The sequence below is a fragment of the Silurus meridionalis genome, chromosome 13 (assembly GCF_014805685.1).
Source record: "Silurus meridionalis isolate SWU-2019-XX chromosome 13, ASM1480568v1, whole genome shotgun sequence".
NCBI lineage: Eukaryota > Metazoa > Chordata > Actinopteri > Siluriformes > Siluridae > Silurus > Silurus meridionalis.
In genome coordinates this window covers 1,591,389-1,611,388 of record NC_060896.1, presented here as the reverse complement: position 1 = coordinate 1,611,388, position 20,000 = coordinate 1,591,389, and the positions used below count along the sequence as shown (strand labels likewise).

At 39.5% G+C, this 20,000-nt stretch overlaps 2 protein-coding genes across 2 annotated transcripts in view; both read left to right on the top strand.

Annotated features, from left to right (window-relative positions):
- myo5aa (myosin VAa) overlaps positions 1 to 17,053 on the top strand; it is a 57,474-nt gene extending 40,421 nt beyond the window's left edge. Inside the window, 21 exon segments of the mRNA XM_046864194.1 lie at positions 1 to 222; positions 359 to 452; positions 1,265 to 1,413; positions 1,532 to 1,645; positions 2,582 to 2,722; positions 2,927 to 2,983; positions 3,105 to 3,314; positions 4,014 to 4,022; positions 4,728 to 4,828; positions 6,863 to 6,943; positions 7,715 to 7,913; positions 8,492 to 8,548; positions 9,006 to 9,099; positions 10,176 to 10,322; positions 10,470 to 10,624; positions 10,713 to 10,802; positions 11,293 to 11,443; positions 11,604 to 11,886; positions 11,985 to 12,159; positions 12,259 to 12,339; positions 13,381 to 17,053. The exon segment at positions 1 to 222 is cut by the window's left edge and continues 27 nt beyond it. Coding sequence (XP_046720150.1) covers positions 1 to 222; positions 359 to 452; positions 1,265 to 1,413; positions 1,532 to 1,645; positions 2,582 to 2,722; positions 2,927 to 2,983; positions 3,105 to 3,314; positions 4,014 to 4,022; positions 4,728 to 4,828; positions 6,863 to 6,943; positions 7,715 to 7,913; positions 8,492 to 8,548; positions 9,006 to 9,099; positions 10,176 to 10,322; positions 10,470 to 10,624; positions 10,713 to 10,802; positions 11,293 to 11,443; positions 11,604 to 11,886; positions 11,985 to 12,159; positions 12,259 to 12,339; positions 13,381 to 13,533 — 2,763 coding nt within the window. The 3' untranslated portion in view covers positions 13,534 to 17,053.
- A 1,750-nt stretch (positions 17,054 to 18,803) lies between these two features.
- gnb5b (guanine nucleotide binding protein (G protein), beta 5b) overlaps positions 18,804 to 20,000 on the top strand; it is a 17,217-nt gene continuing 16,020 nt past the window's right edge. Inside the window, exons 1-2 of the mRNA XM_046863874.1 lie at positions 18,804 to 18,903; positions 19,663 to 19,823. Coding sequence (XP_046719830.1) covers positions 19,698 to 19,823 — 126 coding nt within the window. The 5' untranslated portion in view covers positions 18,804 to 18,903; positions 19,663 to 19,697. The remainder of the gene's footprint in view (positions 18,904 to 19,662; positions 19,824 to 20,000) is intronic.

The following is a 20,000-nucleotide window of genomic DNA, read 5'->3' as shown; positions in this document are numbered from 1 at the left end:
CGTCTGAGCGGGTTGGAGCACGCCCACGCCACCGAGAGCGAGCGTCTGCGAAAGGACCTGACTCGCTTACGCGGCGTGGAGGAGGAGGCAAAGAACAACGCTAACAGAGTCACCACGCTGCAAGAAGAGCTGGAGAAACTGCGCAAAGATCTGCAGAACACGCAGAAGGAGAAGAAGGCCATCGAGGACTGGGCAAAGACCTACCAGGATGAGATGGAGAAGGTACGAGTGTGTGTTTTTGTTGTTGTAATAACTATACATTGTAGTCGCGTATTTATCATTATCATGACTCTTGATCGTGTGTGTGTGTGTGTGTGTGTGTGTGTGTGTGTGTGTGTGTGTGTGTGTGTGTGTGTAGATGATCTCTGAGTTAAAGGAACAGAATGATCTTTTGAAGAATGAGAAGAACGACCTGAACCGTCTGATCCAGGAACAGAGCCAACAATGGACAGGTACTGATCCGGGCCTAATCTCATCTCAATCCAGTCCTAACCCTCTCTTAATCTTTTTGTAATCTCATCCTAAAATTGTTCTCAATCCGGTCTCAACCTTATTTTAATCTTTTCCTAAACCCATCTTAATCCGGTTCTAACCTCATCTTAATCCTGTCCAAACCGCAATTTAAATCCGGTTCTGACCCTATCTTAATCGGGTTCTAATCTTAATCTGGTTCTAAACCCGTCTTAATCTGCTTTTAACCTCATCTCAATCCATTTGTAATCCCATTCTAATCTGGTTCTAACCCTATCTTTATCCCTATCCTAAACCACTCCTAATCTGGTACTGCACTCTGGTCCTGTTTTGGTTCTGACCCCATCCTAATAAATTTTTTACCAATCCTAATCCAGTAGTAACTTTACCCTAATATGATCCTAACTGGGTCCATAGGTAATCTGGATTTAATGTGTATTTTATCCAGATGTGAATAGAATCCAGTCATTTACTCAGTAATAATATCTTCATTCATCCATGTGTGAGCCTTTCTCACTTTATCTTAATCCCATTTTTAATTCAGTCATTACTGGTCCTCGGCATGTCCTGATCTGGTCCTCGGCACGTCCTGATCTGGTCCTCGGCATGTCCTGATCTGGTCCTAGATGGATCTTAACCCAAAATCTAATCAGTACTCAGTGTATTCCAGTTAATCCTGTCTTAATCCACACCAAAACCCCAGTCCTGACACCAGACCTAACCGTGTGTGTGTGTGTGTGTGTGTGTGTGTGTGTGTGTGTGTGTGTGTGTGTGTGTGTGTGTGTACGTACAGAAAAGTTGCAGAGGTCTCTGAAGGAGGAAACATCTCAGCTGGAAAGCGATTTAAACGAGGAAAGATCTCGATATCAGAACCTCCTCACAGAGCACCTGAGACTGGAGGAGAAATACGACGACCTCAAAGAAGAGATCTCGCTCAGCTTGGTGAACACACACACACACACACACACACACACACACACACACACACACACACACAGTTCTGTATACACATTAGTTTGTTGCATGTGTATTCACACTGTAACACACTCGCGTATTTCAGAACGTCCCCAAACCGGGCCACAGGAGAACCGACTCCACACACAGCAGCAACGAGTCCGAATACACCTACAACTCTGAGTTCACTGAGGCTGAGGAGGGAGCACGAGGAGCTGAGGTGACGTCACCAGATTTTACATCACTTCCTGTTTTACAGATCGCTAGCAATCATTTATTACTGTAATAATCTGTTTCTAACCACATCCTTATCTGGTCCTAACATTTCTGAGTCCTAATCTGGTCCTTAATTAATCTGGTCCAATCACATCTTGATCTGATCCTAATCTGATCTTAAACACTAACCATTATTTCCACTGATACTCCTGCTCATCCTAATCCACTCTTAACCTCATACCAATTCAGTCCCAACCCTCAAATTCTAACCCTGATCCGGTTCTAACCACATCCTGATCAATAGATACACACACAGTAGGGACAAAGGTTGACCTGACCATAATATTGCTAAGATGTTCCTCTGGATTGTGTGGAGATTATTTCAGACACAAGGGTGTTAGTAAAGTCAGGTACTGATGTAGGTGAGATGAGGAAGGCTGGGGTGCAGTCATTCAGTAGTTCAGTAGGGTTGGAGCTCTTTAGCAGGAGATCTTCAGCTCCAACCCATGTAAAGCAGATGTGCATGGGGCTGGGGCAGTGTCATGCTGGAACAGGTTTTGGGTCTCCTAGTTCAAGTGAAGAGGAAATTTCAGATCCAAAGACATCTGATATAATTGTGTCTCTAACATTGGGGGACTGTCTCCAACAGTTTGAGGAAGAAGCACATATGGCCGGAAAAGCCAGGTGTCCTAATACTTTTGGCCATATAATGTTAGATAGATAGATAGATAGATAGATAGATAGATAGATAGATAGATAGATAGATAGATAGATAGATAGATAGATAGATAGATTCTATAAGAAACCAGAATTACCCACAATCAAAATGATCCATGGCGCCCTCTGCTGGACCCCAGAAGCAACACAAGTTCAAATAAAGAAAAGAACCAAAAAATTAAAAGTATTTTGTGTGTGTGTGTGTGTGTGTGTGTGTGTTTAGGATGTGACCAAAGGAGCAGCGTTGGACATGGCTTTGTTCCTGAAGCTGCAGAAGCGAGTGACTGAGCTGGAGCAGGAGAAACAGGGCCTGCAGAATGAACTGGACCGAAAAGACGAACAGTTTCAGCGGGCTAGAGCCAGGGTATACACACACACACACACACACACACACACACACACAGAAAGTATACACCATTATATACAGTAACACAGTGTAGTGTCATTAATATCATTAGTGACTGTTATTGGTGATATTAATGTAATTAGTGACTTTAGTGTTATTGGTGTCATCAGTGTTAATACATGAAAGTACATTTTATAGGAATGTTTCATGTGTCATTTGCAGGATGATGAAGAGCATAAAAAGGCTCGCGGTGCTGAGTTGGAGTACGAATCTCTTAAGGTATACACACGCACACACACACACACACTTTTCTACTGTAGCGGCATCCTTCCTTTTTCTACACACGTCACACACACATGCTCAATATATACATATTTATATAGAAAATGTGTGTGTTCAGCGTCAGGAGCTGGAGTCGGAGAATAAGAAACTGAGACACAACCTGAGTGAGATGCATCAGACTTTGGCAGGAAAAGACGGCTCCACGTCAGCCTACAAGGTCCTGATGGAGCAGCTAAACTCCGCCAACGAGGAGCTGGAGGTCCGGAAGGAGGAGGTGCTCATCCTGCGCTCGCAACTCGTCAGCCAGAAAGAAGCCATGCAGCATAAGGTGACACACACACACACACACACACACACACACACACACGCGCGCACATGTCACCAGTTTGATTTTATTCCGTCTCCGGGTTGCCAGATTCTCCATGTAGGGTATCACCTAACGTGGAATCTTTCCCGTCCTTAGTACACGTTATCTTCTGCCACTCTGGAATAAAGCACATTCCTCAGCTCGATCTGCTGCAGATCAGCTTTACTGTGAAGCACGTTAACACTTTCACAATGTTCGGTCAAAAGATCTTACATTGCTGGTGCTCATCTCAAGAAAGAGTGTCTGTTTGGCCTGAAAATGCTTTCACACTGTGGGTTTTTCCAAACCAGCGCACGTCTAACCCTTCAACTTGCCGTCCAATCAGAGAGCAGGTTTAGAGAGTCACACTGAACATATATGAGCAAATCTCTGATGTTCTTCTGAAACTGGAGCAGCATTAAATTCACATCCGCTCCTCAAACGCTCAGTTTTCTTCTGCCTTCGAAGGGTAGCTAGGACTGGCAGGTTGCTATGGTTATGGTGTAAACCAGCTGTGTTTTTGGTGGAAGTGCGCTCCAGCTAGGCTTTTAACTAGGAACAAATATTCATCAAGTGTGAAAGCAGGATGATTCAGTGCTCGTTGTGAGTTTTGACGTGTCTTTCTCTTTCTTTCTTTTTCATGTTTCTTTCTTTTTCTCTATCCTGTTACACTCCATAAAGGATGAGAAGGTACTGTGATTACTGTCATTTGTGTCATTGGAGTCATTACTGACAATGTCATTAGTGTCACTGATGTCATTAGTAACTGTCATTAGCATTATTGATGTCTTTAGTGTCACTGATGTCATTAGTGACTTTGGTGTCTTTAGTGTTGCCATTGGTGACTTTTGTCATTGGTGATATTGATGCCTTTGATGTCAGTGATGTCATTGGGGACTTTGTCATTGATGTCATTGCAGTCATTAGTGTCACTGATGTCATTAGTGGTCATCATTGGTGACATTTATGCCACTAGTGTCACAATGTTATTAGTGACTGTCATTGTTGTCATAGATCTCATTGGTGTCATTAGCGTCATTGATGTCATTAGTCACTGATTTCATCAGTAACTTTACTGTCATTAGTGCTGTCATTCGTGACTTTTGTCATTGATGACACTGATGTCTTTAGTGGCTTTGATGTCTTGGATTCATTAGTGTCATTCCTTTCATTACAGACTTTGATATCATTAGTGTCATCAATATTAGTGTCATTAGTGCCTGATATCATTAGTGTCATTAGTTAGTCAGAACAACATAATAATTAGAATCTCTTAGAAGGTGTTGTAACGTCTGCTCCTAGTAGATACCATGAAGTGCTTGTGAATGTTACTGACATGTTGGTCATTACTGACTGTGTGTGTGTGTGTGTGTGTGTGTGTGTGTGTGTGTGTAGGAGACCATGACAGAGCCACTGCACTATGTGGAGGATGTTCACAAGCTCACAGATGCTAAAGAAATCTCTCAGGCTTACATGGGCCTCAAGGATACCAACAGGTGAAACACACACACACACACACACACACACACACACACACACACACACACACACACAATGAATAAGTGCTGATATATTTGTACTAAACTGCAGTTCCTTCTTCATCCCTGAGAGGGCGCTTTTAAAATTAACCTTCTTTTCCATCATGACATGTTTGAGGTCTGAACTTCGAGCAGGAAACCTGAAACCTGAGATTAAGATTAATAGAGGAATTTTGCATAAACACGGTTTCATGTGTAGATGATGAGGTACGACATCCAAACAAACAACAATGAAACTAAATCATACTACACAAACAGACTGCTTATTTGAAGGTATATTTCAGGTTACATAAAGAGCTGTGAAGGGTAATAACATGGCTAATAGTCGTGTGCTGATGATGAAGACAATCAACCTAATGTAGAAAAAAGTGAATAAATTATTATTATATAAGTTTATATGCTGTTAAAGACTAGCAAACATGTTAAAGTTATGCTAACCTAAAATTATTTGAGTTGACCTTCCAGGACCTTTTTGTTTCTGGCCATTGATTTCTCATAATTTGAAACAGATTAAAAGTAATAATAAAAATAGTTTTTTTTTTTTGCATTTTTCAAACAAATATTACTGTACGTATTGATTGCTAAGAAATTGTTTAAGTTGTTGATTTGCAGATTTCACACTTGCTAAATATTAATGAAACGATTAAATATTTCTGTTGTTAAAAGTAAAGTTATTTTACAAATGTAGTCATAATTCAGAAATGTATTATATCAAAATAAATATTTCTTTAGTTGATTAGTAACAAATCTAAAATCTAACATAACTGAGTTAATAAAATAAATATTTATTTATTATAAATGAATCATGCAGTTAATTTACTAACCAAAAATAAAATCTATTTTGATGCAAAATACTTTAAAATCGCTTTAAAATTATTTATTTATTATTATTTATTATAAAATGTTATCAAAAAGATCGATCCTAAAGTTTCTTATATTTTTATATTTAATATAAAGTTTTATATCTATATAATTTGTATATTTTTATTCATCTGATAACATTGTATCATGGAAGGCCTTCACTGAGGAACATCTCACTCGAGTGTATGTACAGTGTGTGTGTGTGTGTGTGTGTGTGTGTGTGTGTGTGTGTGTGTGTGTGTGTGCGTGTGTGTGTGTGTGTGTGTGTGTGTGTGTATATACAGTGTGTTCATGTGTGTCTCTGTCCTGCGTAGATCCCCCAGGTTTCAGCGCAAGCCGTTTGCAGTGAGCGAGTTGGTCAGTAGGCTGAGGTAACGACTGAGAGAGAGAGAGAGAGAGAGAGAGAGAGAGAGAGAGAGATGGACTGCATGGCCATGGGGTTTATAACACGCTACATAATGATAAATATAAATCAGACAGTGAGGATCTGAGCGCTGCACACTCACACTAACCTGCATGAGACTCATAAGGGAACGCAGCCTGCTATTAAAGCTCTCACACACACACACACACACACACACACACACACACACACACACACACACACACACACACACACACACACACACACACACACACACACACGCTGGGTTGGATTCAGTGATATTGGTGCCACTGGATATTGCTGTGTTTGTGCTACATCAGTATTAGGCTGCTGTCTAATACACCACATGTGAATGTGGACATGTGGAGTGCATCATGATGAGGATGATGAATAGGAGGATGAAGGTGGTGGATCTGATGCATGTGTTTAGGTTCCATCCTTTTTTTTGTTTTGTTTTTTTTTTTTTTTGCTTTTTTGATTCCAAATGTTTTTTTATTGGTTATTTTTTACTTCTTTATTGTCTTTTATTTACAGCATTATTATTATTATTATTATTATTATTATTTATGTTTATTTAACTTCATTACAATTCCAGTATGTTTGTCATTCTCTCTCTCTCTCTCTCTCTCTCTCTCTCTCTCTCTCTCTCTCTTTCCATTTGTCTCTGTCTGTTTCTCTTTCCCATTCTCTCTCCATCTGTCTGTCTTTTTCTTTGTTTTTTACTTTTTCACCCCCCCCTGTGTTAGATCTCCTCTCCCTGATATGCGTAAGATGAATGAGGATGGAGAGCTGTGGCTGGTGTATGAGGGCTTGAAGGAGACCAACAGGTTATACTGTGTGTGTGTGTGTGTGTGTGTGTGTGTGTGTGTGCGCGAGTGTGTGTGAGAGATATATATATATATATATATTTGTATCCTTGTACATTTCCTTGTGTTTGAATGTTCCACTGCATCATCTCTATAACCTCTATTAACTATTAACATGACAACTTTTTTCACCCCCCTTTAACACACACACACACACACACACTTTTGTGTGCCAGAAATTGTAATTTTTTTCCATGTTAAATAGATAGGTAAATAAAAAAATAAATAAAATGTACATTTTAAGATGTTTGAGAAGAGATCCAACATTCTTAGCTGCTAACTTTCAAATGGTTAAATACATGTTTTCAAAGCATTTTTTCTTATTTAAAAAAATAAATCCTAATAAATTGCTTAGAAATAAATTTAGATTTTTTTTCTTATCAAAAAGAAATCTAAAATCTAAATTTTTTAATTTAATTTTTAAGAGGTTTGAAAACATTTTGTGGTTAAAAAAAGAAAGTTAAATAATAAATATGTGCAAAATTCTAACAATATGACTAGGAATTAATGCTCTTGATTTACTGAATAAATATTTATATAATTGGAAAAAACTAAATATCTATTTGTCTCTCGGTTTTATTTCTGTGATGATGCTGAGACGCTGTAAGAAGTGAACGCTGTGAGATGCTGTGCAGAATCACGGTGGTTAGAATCCGACTTGGATGATTCTACACGTGTTTATATATATGTGTATGTGTGTGTTTGTGTGTGTGTGTGTGTGTGCGTGTGTAGGTTGTTGGAATCCCAGCTGCAGGCTCAGCGGCGCTCTCATGAGGCTGAGCTGGAGTCTCTGAGAGGAGAACTGCACTGTGTGAAGGAGGAAAACCAGAGACAGCAGCAGCTCCTCACACAGAACCTCCAGCTTCCTCCTGAAGCTCGAATCGAGGCCAGTTTACAGCACGAGATCACACGCCTCACTAACGAGAACCTGGTGAGTGCACACACACACACACACATTTATGAACACACATACATATACACACTCATTTACACACACACCTCACTAAAGAGAACCTGGTGAGTGCACACTCACACACACTCACACACACACACACATACACACATTCATACACACACACCTCCACACACACATTCATGCACACACATACATATACACACTCATTTACACACACACACCTCACTAAAGAGAACCTGGCGAATGCACACACACACATATACACACACACATATACACACACACATATACACACACTTATACGCACACGCCTCACTAACGAGAACCTGGTGAGTGCACACACACACTCTCACACACATACACACACATATCCTGCAGTAATAAGATAAAGTGAGGAGGAGGTTAAAATAGAGACGTGTCTACCATCAATCAGCCAATCAGGATGCATAATTTTTTACTGCAACTATTAATTGGATGTTCTCAGCAGTTCTTTAAAGGACACTAACTTTCATTAAGCGTTTGTGTGTGTGTTTGTGTGCGTGTGTGTATGTGTGTGTGTGTCTGTCTTCAAAACTTTACATCTAAATTCACAGGACTTTCCAGTTGAGAACCCAAAGGTCTACAAAATCAACATACTGCGCAGGATAATTGTATGTAGAGATTGTGTGTGTGTGTGTGTGTGTGTGTGTGTGTGTGTGTGTGTGTGTGTGTGTGAACACTAAAGGAGTATGGTGTGTGTCGCACGGTAACTAAGAAGCTGAGCTCTAACGCTACACAGCTGTTTGTGTTTTAACCCACAGCGGTGTGATTCAGCACACTCTTAAAAACTCACTCTCGCACACTCACACACACTCTCTCACACTCTCACACTCTCTCACACTCTCACACACTCTCTCACACTCTCACACACATTCTCTGTGTTTCTCTTGCAGCACTGTATCAGAGCTCTAACTGAATCGGCTTTTCCCAATCTTTAAACCTCCTCACTCCCCCTGAGCTCACATACACCATATACTACCAGCACAATGTTCTAATTGTGTGTGTGTGTGTGTGTGTGTGTGTGTGTGTGTGTGTGTGTGTGTGTGTGTGTGTGTATATGTTGTGTAGGACCTTATGGAACAACTGGAGAAACAGGACAAGACGGTTCGCAAGTTAAAGAAGCAGCTGAAAGTATTCGCCAAGAAGATCAATGACCTGGAAGGTAAAATACTGGAGACACACACAAACACACACACACACTCATACACACACATACACACACACACATGCATTCAGAAAGTATTCAGACCCCCTTCACTTTTTTAGTGTTGTTCTGGTGTTCACCCAGTTCTCATAGTCACAAAACAAAAACAGAATAAAAAAAATGTCTGTACAATTTATAAAATAAAAAAAAAATGAAATATTACATATACCTACGTTTTCACACCTTTTTAAACAACACTTTAAAATGAGCTCAGGTGCCTCTCTTGATCATTGCTGAGATGTTTCTACACCGTCCCTGGAGTCTACCAATGGAAAAGTTTATGGCAGAGTGGCTCGATGGAAAACTCTCTTCAGTGCTTGGAGTTTGTAAAACAGGCACCTAAAGGACTCTTAAGCTGTGTGGAACAAGATTCTCAGGTCTGATTCAACTGTTTCACCTTGATTCTAAACATCATGTCTATGGGGGAATCCAGTCATAGCTAATCACCTGCCTAAAACCATCTCAACAGTGAAGCATGGTGGTGGAAGCATCATGCAGTGGAGTGTTTTTCTGCAAAAGGTACTTGGCCACTGGTCAGGGTTAGAAAGCTGAATGGAGCAAAGTAAAGAGATCTCCTCAATAAAAACCTGTTCCACAGAGCTCAGGACCTCAGTCTGGGTCAAAGGTTCACCTTCCTACATGACAACAACCCCAAGCACTCTGAGAATGTCCTAGAGTGGCCAGTCAGAGCCCTGACCTTAGCCCTATTAAACATCCCTGGAGAGACCTGAAGGCTGTCCACTGATGCTCCCCATCCAACCTGCACTAACCTGAGAGATCTGCCCTGAAGAATGGCAGAAAATCCCCCAATTCACGTGTTCAAAACTTGTTGCATCATACCATAAAGACTTGTGGATGGAATTGCTGCCAAACTGCTTCAACTGAGTACCGAGTAAAGCATTTGGATACATCGGTGCTCCCTGTGAATGTGCGTGCAGCCTTGTGCTGCCATCTGCTGGTGTGTTATGAAACTGGTTACGAAACTCTTTGATACCACCTATATAAAATCCTTGTGTGTGTGTGTGTGCGTGCAGGTGGCCAGGTGGAGAACGTTTCTCCGGGTCAGATGGCTGATGAGCCGATCCGTCCAGTCAACATTCCACGGCGAGAGAAAGACTTCCAGGGAATGCTGGAGTACAAGAAGGAGGACGAACTCAAACTGGTCAAGAACCTCATTCTGGGTAACACACACACACACACACACACACACACACACACACACTTTTACAAATGACTCTCATCAATCTACTCTAGGGTCTAAAAATATCAGGTGACTGGAGTGCACAGATAAAGTGTGTGTGTGTGTGTGTGTGTGTGTGTGTGTGTAGAATTGAAGCCCCGTGGTGTGGCAGTGAACCTGATTCCCGGTTTGCCAGCCTACATCCTCTTCATGTGTTTACGACACGCCGACTACATCAATGACGACCAGAAAGTCCGTGCGCTGCTCACCTCCATCATCAACAGCATCAAGAAGATCCTCAAAGTACACACACACTAACACACAAACACACACACACACAGAGACACACACACTGAGACACACACACTAACCCCTCTCCTTCCCCCTGTAGAAGAGAGGTGATGACTTTGAGACCGTATCGTTCTGGTTGGCGAACACGTGCCGCTTCCTGCACTGTCTGAAACAATACAGTGGAGACGAGGTGAACACACACACACACCCACACACACACACACACACACAGTAAATAAATGTGAGCACACTTTCATTTTAACTGATTAAACAGTTTATTTTTTTAATTTGTTTTCTTTTCACCACATTCTCTTCCTAATTGTTCTTTCTTTCATTTATAATATTTTTCTCTGGTTTGTCTTTCTGTCTCATTTCCTCCCCCACTCATTTTTATTCTTTCATGTTTCCTTACATCATTTGTGTCCCCCTTTTAGTCTATTTCTCTCTCTCTCTCTCTCTCTCTCTCTCTCTCTCTCTCTCTCTCTGTCTCTCTCTGTCTCATTTCCTCACTCCCTCATTTTTTTCTCTCCAGCACACCGTCATATTCTTGACTTTATTTTCTATATCTTTTTCTTTTTATATGAGATGGTTATGTTGCTTGTTTTGGGAGAATTGTGAAAGTGTGGTGTTGCATTTACAAAGTCTTTCTCTCTCTCCCTCTGTCTTTTTTTTTTTCTCAGCAATTTATGAAGTTTAACTCGTCGAAGCAGAATGAACACTGTCTGTCCAACTTTGACTTGGCGGAGTATCGGCAGGTTCTGAGTGATTTGGCCATTCAGATTTACCAACAACTCATCAAGTGTATGGAGAATATCCTGCAGCCCATGATCGGTCAGTGCACACACACACACACACACACACACACACACACACACACAGAGTGAAATGTATGGTCCAGATCATCAGTTTGGGACCTGGTCATGGACATGTTTTAGCTCTTATTTAAATTAGTTTTCTGTGTGTGTGTGTGTGTGTGTGTGTGTGTGTCCAGTCTCCGGGATGCTGGAGCACGAGACCATCCAGGGTGTGTCTGGCGTGAAGCCCACCGGTCTGCGTAAGAGGACATCCAGCGTAGCAGATGAGGGAACGTTCACACTCGACTCCATCATCCGCCAGCTCAACTCCTTCCACAGCATCATGTGTCACCATGGTAACGACCCCGAGCTCATTAAGCAGGTGGTCAAGCAGCAGTTCTACATCATTGGTGCCGTCACACTAAACAACCTGCTGCTGCGCAAAGACATGTGCTCCTGGAGCAAGGGCATGCAGATCAGGTGATACATCCATCACTCATCAATAATCAATCACTGATCACTGGCCACGCCTCCTTCATGGAGAACTAACACAAGGAGGCCACGCCTGTGTTTTGTAGGTACAATGTGAGTCAGTTGGAGGAGTGGTTGAGGGAGAAGAACCTGATGGTGTGTGGTGCGAAGGAGACTCTGGAGCCTCTGATTCAGGCAGCACAGCTACTGCAGGTCAAAAAGAAGACCGATGAAGATGCTGAGGCCATCTGCTCCATGTGTAACTCAATGAGTACTGCTCAGGTAACACACACACACACACACACACACACACACACACACACAGAGTAATAAACATGCAACAAAACATTTCCTTAATCCCTACTTCTCATCCTATTGCAGATTGTGAAGGTGTTGAACCTGTACACTCCTGTCAACGCCTTTGAAGAGCGAGTGTCTGTAACATTCATACGAACCATACAGGTAATAAATCAGCCTCACACACACACACACACACACACACACACACACACACACACACACACACCTACAAACTGTCTAGATCATCATCTCACTGTTTTCTTCACTTCTTTCACCAAACCACCAACCCATGTGGCTCCTTAAAGGCTCTTAAAGATCTTCCTCAGGCATTTTTGGGAATAGTAGGAACCTTTGTGTTTTAGATGGAATTTATCTAGAACTATATGGACTATATTATCTTCTCCAATAACTGCCCACTTGAATGGCATCATAGGCCAAATCATCAGCCTCGCCAGGCTCCTCAGGAACTTACCCATGATGAACAGCACAGACTTGTGAGATCTAAAGCTCATGTGATTATTTGTAAGAGATCCTGCTTTTGATTTTTTATTTCCTGGACATTTGAAATGATTGTTCTGGTTCTGGTGGTTCTACTACTTTGGGGCTTGCTGTTCGTGAAGGTCGTTTAGGCCATTGTGAAGGTCCTCCTTCCAAAAAGATCAGGCGTTTGGATGATTTATGTGCAAAATGTTGTCTTGTGAATCAAACAGGTTGCTGAAGCATCGTTATTGCTTTGCAGGAACGTTCTCCTTGATGTGTTCTTCCAGCTGATTTGGAGAGCTTGGGCTCCTTCATAACATTTGCTTCAGAATGTACAAACATTTTGTGCTTATGGAAGCATTGTTGTAACTCTTATCTTTGTTAAGATTAAATCCTTCTCACCAGATTTTGAGATGTTTCCATAGAGGTCATAGGAGATGGTCAATCAGCTTGGTTGGTTCTAATCATCTTCTGAATCTTCCCAAAAAAAAGTCTTGAATTTACAAAAAAAATCATAAATGTTACGAACATTTTCCGGTTTAAAATTGATCCAGTGAAGCCACTGGATCTCCATCTCATCCACCTTTCTTCTGTTTCTTCAAGCTTCTTGAAGAACTTGAGGATTGTTAGATTTTTTGGAGCAAGCCTGGTTCCTTGAGCCTTGATTAAACTCAGGAAAATACTCCATGATGTACATTTGACGTCTTTTCCTCTCTTCTCCAGAATCGCCTGAGGGATCGCAAAGAGTCCCCTCAACTCCTGCTCGACACGAAGGTAATCTACCCCGTGACCTTCCCATTCAACCCATCCTCCCTCGCCCTGGACACCATTCAGATCCCTACCAGCCTCAACCTGTGCTTCCTCAATCGCGTCTAAGATCTGACCAACGTTCCTCCTCGGCCAATCACGTCACGGCGCTGAGATGAAGAGGAACTCGTGCTTGGACTTGAACGCATCCACATCCGTCACTGAGAATGAATAGATAGACTTCATGTAATGTCACACACACACACACACACACACACACACACACACACACACATGGGGTTCACCACCACCATTTTAAGTGGGAATGTACCATATCATAAAGAACTGGGGGGGTCATAACGGGTCATAATACTGTTACCCTGCTATTGGTTTAATCCCAGTCTATTCTCTTGTACAGTATAATTACATAGTAATCTAAGATTCAATACGACGCTTCAGGATGTTTTTATTTATTGCTCTCGGCTGCACTCTCGCCTCGCTTCTGCTCTCCTCGTCAGATAGTGGTTGTTTCCGGATCTTGGATCTTGGAAGTAAATAAAAGACACGTATGTAGTCCTCTATTTATGTCCATATCAGATAAATAATGTAGAGTACTTTTTAAAATGGCGCTACACTCATGTCTGTGTGACAGTCGTGTGTAGGTGTGTGTTTGTTAGTCAGTAGTTTTAGCTCACTAGATATTTACGTCTTGTATGACGATGATGATGATGATGAACCTGCACTTTTTGTTGTTTTTTTGTGTTCAGTCCTCAGCATTCCCACCTTCTTCATTACTCTAGATCTAAATATCTGGTCTAGAAGTTTGGAAAGTTTACATTCCGTCTTGTTTTTGTTTGTTTGATGCACATCGATCAATCGGATGCAACCAGCCAATCGAATGCCTGCTTCACCAACCAATCATGCCCCCCTTACTATCCTGCTAAATAGTGACACAACTCTGACTATACACTCTCTGGCCAAAAGTTTGTGGACACCAGACCATAAGATTGGTTTGTGTATTTTTTGAACGTCCCATTCCACATTAGGTTCCTATTAGTATGAGGAGATGGGAGCTTAATGGTTAAGGCATTGGACTCCACTCGTCTGGGAAGATGTTCCACTAGATGTTTTGGGGATTTATTCAGCTATAAGGCTGTTAGTAAAGTCAGGTAGTGATGTAGGTGAGAAGGTAAGGAGGCCTGGGGTGCAGTCAGCGTTTACATTCATCCCAAAGGTGTTCAATGGGGTTGGAGCTCATTAGCAGGAGATCTTCCACTCTAAAACATGGAAAGCAGATCTTCATGGAGCTGTTTAGGGGCTCCCAGTTAAAGTGAAGGTAAAATTTAATACCACCACATACAAAGATGTCCTATACAATTGTGTGTCTCCAGTTTTTTTTGTACAAACAGTTTATTGAAGAACATAAATGGCGGGGAATGTCGGGTGTCCCAATACTTGTGGCTATAGAGTGTATAATGATTGGTTAGTCAGATAGCTGACATCACGCTACGCTATTGCTCTAACAGCAGCAGTGCGTTGTCATTTCACGCTTAGCAACAAAGACAAAGACAAAGAGGGGTTTGTGATGTCGTAGGATTCAGCTAATTTCATAATCAGAATGTAAAATCCTAAAAAAGCCAAATTTCTCCAAAGTTATTTCTTTTAATTTTTTCATTGGCATGTAAGGCTTCTCTTTTTTTCTTCTTCAATTTCATACAGTATTAAAGCGTTTCACTACGACACCATGTTCTAATGAAACTGTACACATCAATCATTATTATATAAATATAATAGTGTAATATGGCCAGGGTTTGTTTTGTTTTTTTTGTACCAGAGAGACCAATGAACAAGATCCCCATACACACACACACACACACACACACACACACACACACGCCCGCCCATGCTTATCGCTTGATATTAAATGCCTTACTCTGTTCAGCATTGGTGTAAAGTGAAGGTGAAATTTTCTAATTGTGTTTCACTAGTGTGTGTATGTGTGTGTCTGTCTGTGTGTTCTATGACTAACAGAAGAAAATAATTAATGTATAAGACAGCTGGATGAGTTGTACAGGAAGTGTTAGTATTGTGTGATATTTATTGTGTATTGTTTACTACAGTTCTGCTGATCAGGCCTTACTATGCATTACAAGCATACGGTCGACATCATTTCCTGTTTAGTTTTGAGTATATAGAGTATTATTTCCTGTGTGAAGCTGCAAAATGAGTTATCTTTTCATGCACTTTCAGTTTATTTAGTTTGGGAGAGGAATTTATTTATGGATGCACCGATCTGATATCCATCAACCATATTGAAAAATAGGGCAAGAATATTATTCAAATAATAATGCATAGAAAATTAATAATGAATTGAATATAAGATGATAAAAGTAAAAATAATAAATAAAATAAATAGTGTGTGTATATATATATATATATATATATATATATATATATATATATATAATGTAAAATCTTTATCTTTATTGAATATGCATCTCCCTAGTTTAAGTGTTAGTTGATATTTTTGGTTTCTGTTATATTTTTGTAATTTTTTTACACGCACATATATACAAAGCCTTACCTTTTGACCTTTTTACCTTCGGAATTTCCTGTTGACATCATTTCCTGTTTTCTGGTTCCTGATGGTGTGAACAGTGCTTCATAATTGTTGCACTTTTAGCTCTTTGCTGGAGGAAATAAATAAAATAAATAACAACATTGAAACTTGGAGTTACTGCAGATTCACCAGAATATATATATATATATATATATATATATATATATATATATATATATATATATATATATACACACACACACACACACACACACACACACACTCCAATTTGTGTAAAAAAAAAAGTCTATTGAATTGTTACATATTTTTTAGCTATCGTATTACAATTAGTAAATAAATAAACCTGATGTTATAAAATTTGACATTGTAAAACAATTTAAGGGGAAAATATTTGCAGGATAAAAAAAGGAAAATAATAATAATAAAGTTAATTGTCCTGTTTTCTTTACCTGCTGTTGTTATTCCCTAAATCTTTATCACCTGTTTTTTTTTTCTTTTCATAATTAAGTAAAAATATCAGAACCTTTTGTAAATTTTTATTTTAAACATGTTAAAGACTTTCTTTTTTTGTCGTCATGTATTTTTTTAACACACCAACACAAATTCTGTTGAATCTGATTCAACTCCATATTATCATCACAGTTGGGGGTTAATAAAGGAAATAAATAATGAAAAACATAATTTTAGCCTTAGTAGCCATGTGTCATCGCTTCTTATACCACCATATGGCGTTACATTTTAGTGTGTAAAGATGTGTGTGTGAGTGAGATCCCCAAAGACCTGCTGAATTTGTTGCACTAAATCTGTTATTTTCATGTTCTGACTGAACGAGAGCGCGAGCGTTCCTCTGCACCACACATCACTCACACCTGTATAAAAACATAGTCTTAGCTTAACATCGCTTAGCGCTTACCTGAAATGCTAATCGTCCACTGAACTGTACAAAATGGTTCCTTTGGAAAGCCATGTCTGAGCAGCCGATCTTCTCCTCCGCCGAGGAAACCCTTGTTGAGTCTCTGTTTCTGTAACTACACCTGTTCGAGTAAAATAAAATAAATCAGCACTACACGTCGCTTGTCTTCTGTTTTTACTTCATCTTCATTTAGTTAAGTTGTACATGTGCAACCTTTTTTTTTTTTTACTAGCAAACTCTCTCCCATGCGCTAACACGATGGCTAACGTCAGAATTTTTTCTAAAGGCAAGCTTGCTAACATGAGCTATCGTGAAAGGGTTTAAAAAAAAATACCTCAGATTTTATTATAAATAAAAGAAAACCAGTAGAAAAATACCTGAGTTTATTTTTAGGCTTTAAAACACCAGCGTGAACCGGTTTAAACTAAATTTCAACCATGAGATGCAAGCAGCTACCATGAGCTAACATGGCAGTATTTCTAACATACATTTAAAATAATTATAATTAAGACTAGCCAGCAAACATTAGCTATTGTGACAGGGTTGTGGTAAAAGATTACCTAATATGCTACCATAACACTAGTATATAAATTAGCCTGGCTGGGGAGCAGTGTGAACCTGTTTGAACCAGTATAAACTGGTCTGCAGATTGAAATACTATGAAATACAGCTAATATGAACTAACCTGACATGATTCCTGAAAGGTTTCCTGACAGGATTTTAACCGGATTCCTGATACGAATTTTCACAGGACTTTTGCCAGGATACCTGATAGGATTCGCACAAGATTCCTGACAGAATTTCTAACAGATTTTGATGGAATTCTGGCAGGATTTCTGACAGACTTTTTGTCTGGATTCTTAACAGGATTTTGTGAGGATTCTGGCAGGATTTCGGACAAGATTCCTAACAGGACTTTTGACAAGATTCCAGATGAGATTCTTGACAGGATTTCTAAAAGGATTTTACAAGATTCCTGACACAATTTCTAAATGGATTTTTACAAGATTCCTGACAGGACTTTTCAAAAGAATTTGACAAGATTCCTGACACGATTTCTAAAAAGACTTTGACAAGATTCCTGACTGGATTTCTAAAAGGATTTTGACAAGATTCAGGATTTCTAAATGGATTTTAACAAGATTCCTGACAGGATTTCTAAGAGGAAATTGAAAAGATTCCTAACAGGATTTCTGAATGGATTTTGACAAGATTCCTGACAGGATTTCTAAAAAGATTTTGACAAGATTCCTTACACGATTTCTAAAAAGATTTTGACAAGATTCCTGACACAATTTCTGAATGGATTTTGACAAGATTCCTGCCAGGATTTCTAAATGGATTTTGACAAAACACCTGACAGGATTTCTGACAGGATGTTTGCCAGGATTTCTCACAGGGTTTTGACAGTATAATAATTTGTTTTTAAGATTTCAGTGTAAATAATCTTTACCTGATAGTTATCTTTTTAATTATTTGTGATGATAAATAAATAAAGCATATTTATGAACTTGCAGATATACAAATGTGTGGTTATGTCTAGTTTATTTACATGGATTTGTTTTTAATGGGTTTCTCTTTCATTTGGTTCCCCGTCTATCCCTCAAAAACTTATTTCCCCACCTGCTTTACTTATTGTTTTTATTTTATATTTTGTTTATTGTTTACAAGATTATTTTTTTCATATGTAAGTATTTATTTTGTGTTTCATTATTTTAATGATTTGTTTATTTACACACATGATTTATATTTAAGCATACTGTATGAATTTTTCCATGAGTGTGTGTGTGTGTGTGTGTGTGTGTGTGTGTGTGTGTGTGTGTGTGTGTGTGTGTGTGTGTGTGTGTGATAAAGAGGAAGATTGGCTGCTATTTTAGGCTGTAATACCACACAATCTTCTGTAAGGAGATTAGTGTATCTGCAGCTCTGTGTCTCCAAAAACTCTCTCTCACACACACACACACACGCTCTCTCTCACACACACCGGGCGAAGCTCGTTCATAAGGTAAGCAAACACTTTATGAATCAATTCTTTTACATAGTAACTGATATGGTGTTTTTCTTATCTACAGTTCACATGTTGATTGCACACAGAACTGAAAACAATTGAACTCTTCATTAAGAATAACACACACATGGGAAGATGTTTCAGGACACCTAAACACACTTACACACACACACACACACACACACACACACACAGAAAAGTAATGGTATTTGTCTGTTTAATTTTAAAGGTATTTAATGTGGTAAATAATTTTAAGACACAAAAAATATGCTTGTAATAAAACTGTAATAATAGTCATCAGTTTAGCATAAAATCATCACACAGCTTAATGTTAACATAAGATTCTATGAGGGGTGTGGCTTAATATTTAAAATTGAATGAATGGTAATTATATGATTTAGTAAGGAGGTGTGGCTTAATGTTCAAAAACGAAATCAATGGTAATATAAGATTCTGTGAAGGGGCGTGGCTAAATGTATGTGCGTGGAATGAATGGTAATTATATGATTTTGTAAGGGGGTGTGGCTTAATGTAAAAAAGAAATTAACTAGCTGGTAATATAAGATTCTGTAAAAGGGCGTGGCTTAATTTTTTAGTATAGGATTAGTATTATAAGATCGAGGGGGCGTGCTTTTTCAATTGAGGCTGCACTTGAAGATAGAGCTATTTGATAGGAGTGATTCAGGTTATTTGTGATTCAGGTTATTTGTGTGTGTGTGTGTGTGTGTGTGTGTGTGTGTGTGTGTGTGTGTATAGTATTATCCAGGGTAGTCTCGTTTCAGCTCAGCATCATGTGTGACCAGACGTTTTTAGCGATCACGTTCGGCTCCTGCGACAACTGCAGCCAGACCAAACCCCTGATGAACATCTACCTGCAGAATGAGCCAGTCAACTACTGTTCTCTGTGTGTGGAGAAGGTACCACAGCTTTCATTTGGGCTTCCATACATTCCTGCAGGGTTCTTCTGTTCACTCCTCCCTTCAGAAAGTTTCTCCTTAGTCACGTTTGTAAACACTTCACATGTAGTCTGTTTTTAGTGGGAGTTTTTTATGATTGTTTTTTTTCTCATTTATTCTCATGTGTAGTATTGGTTT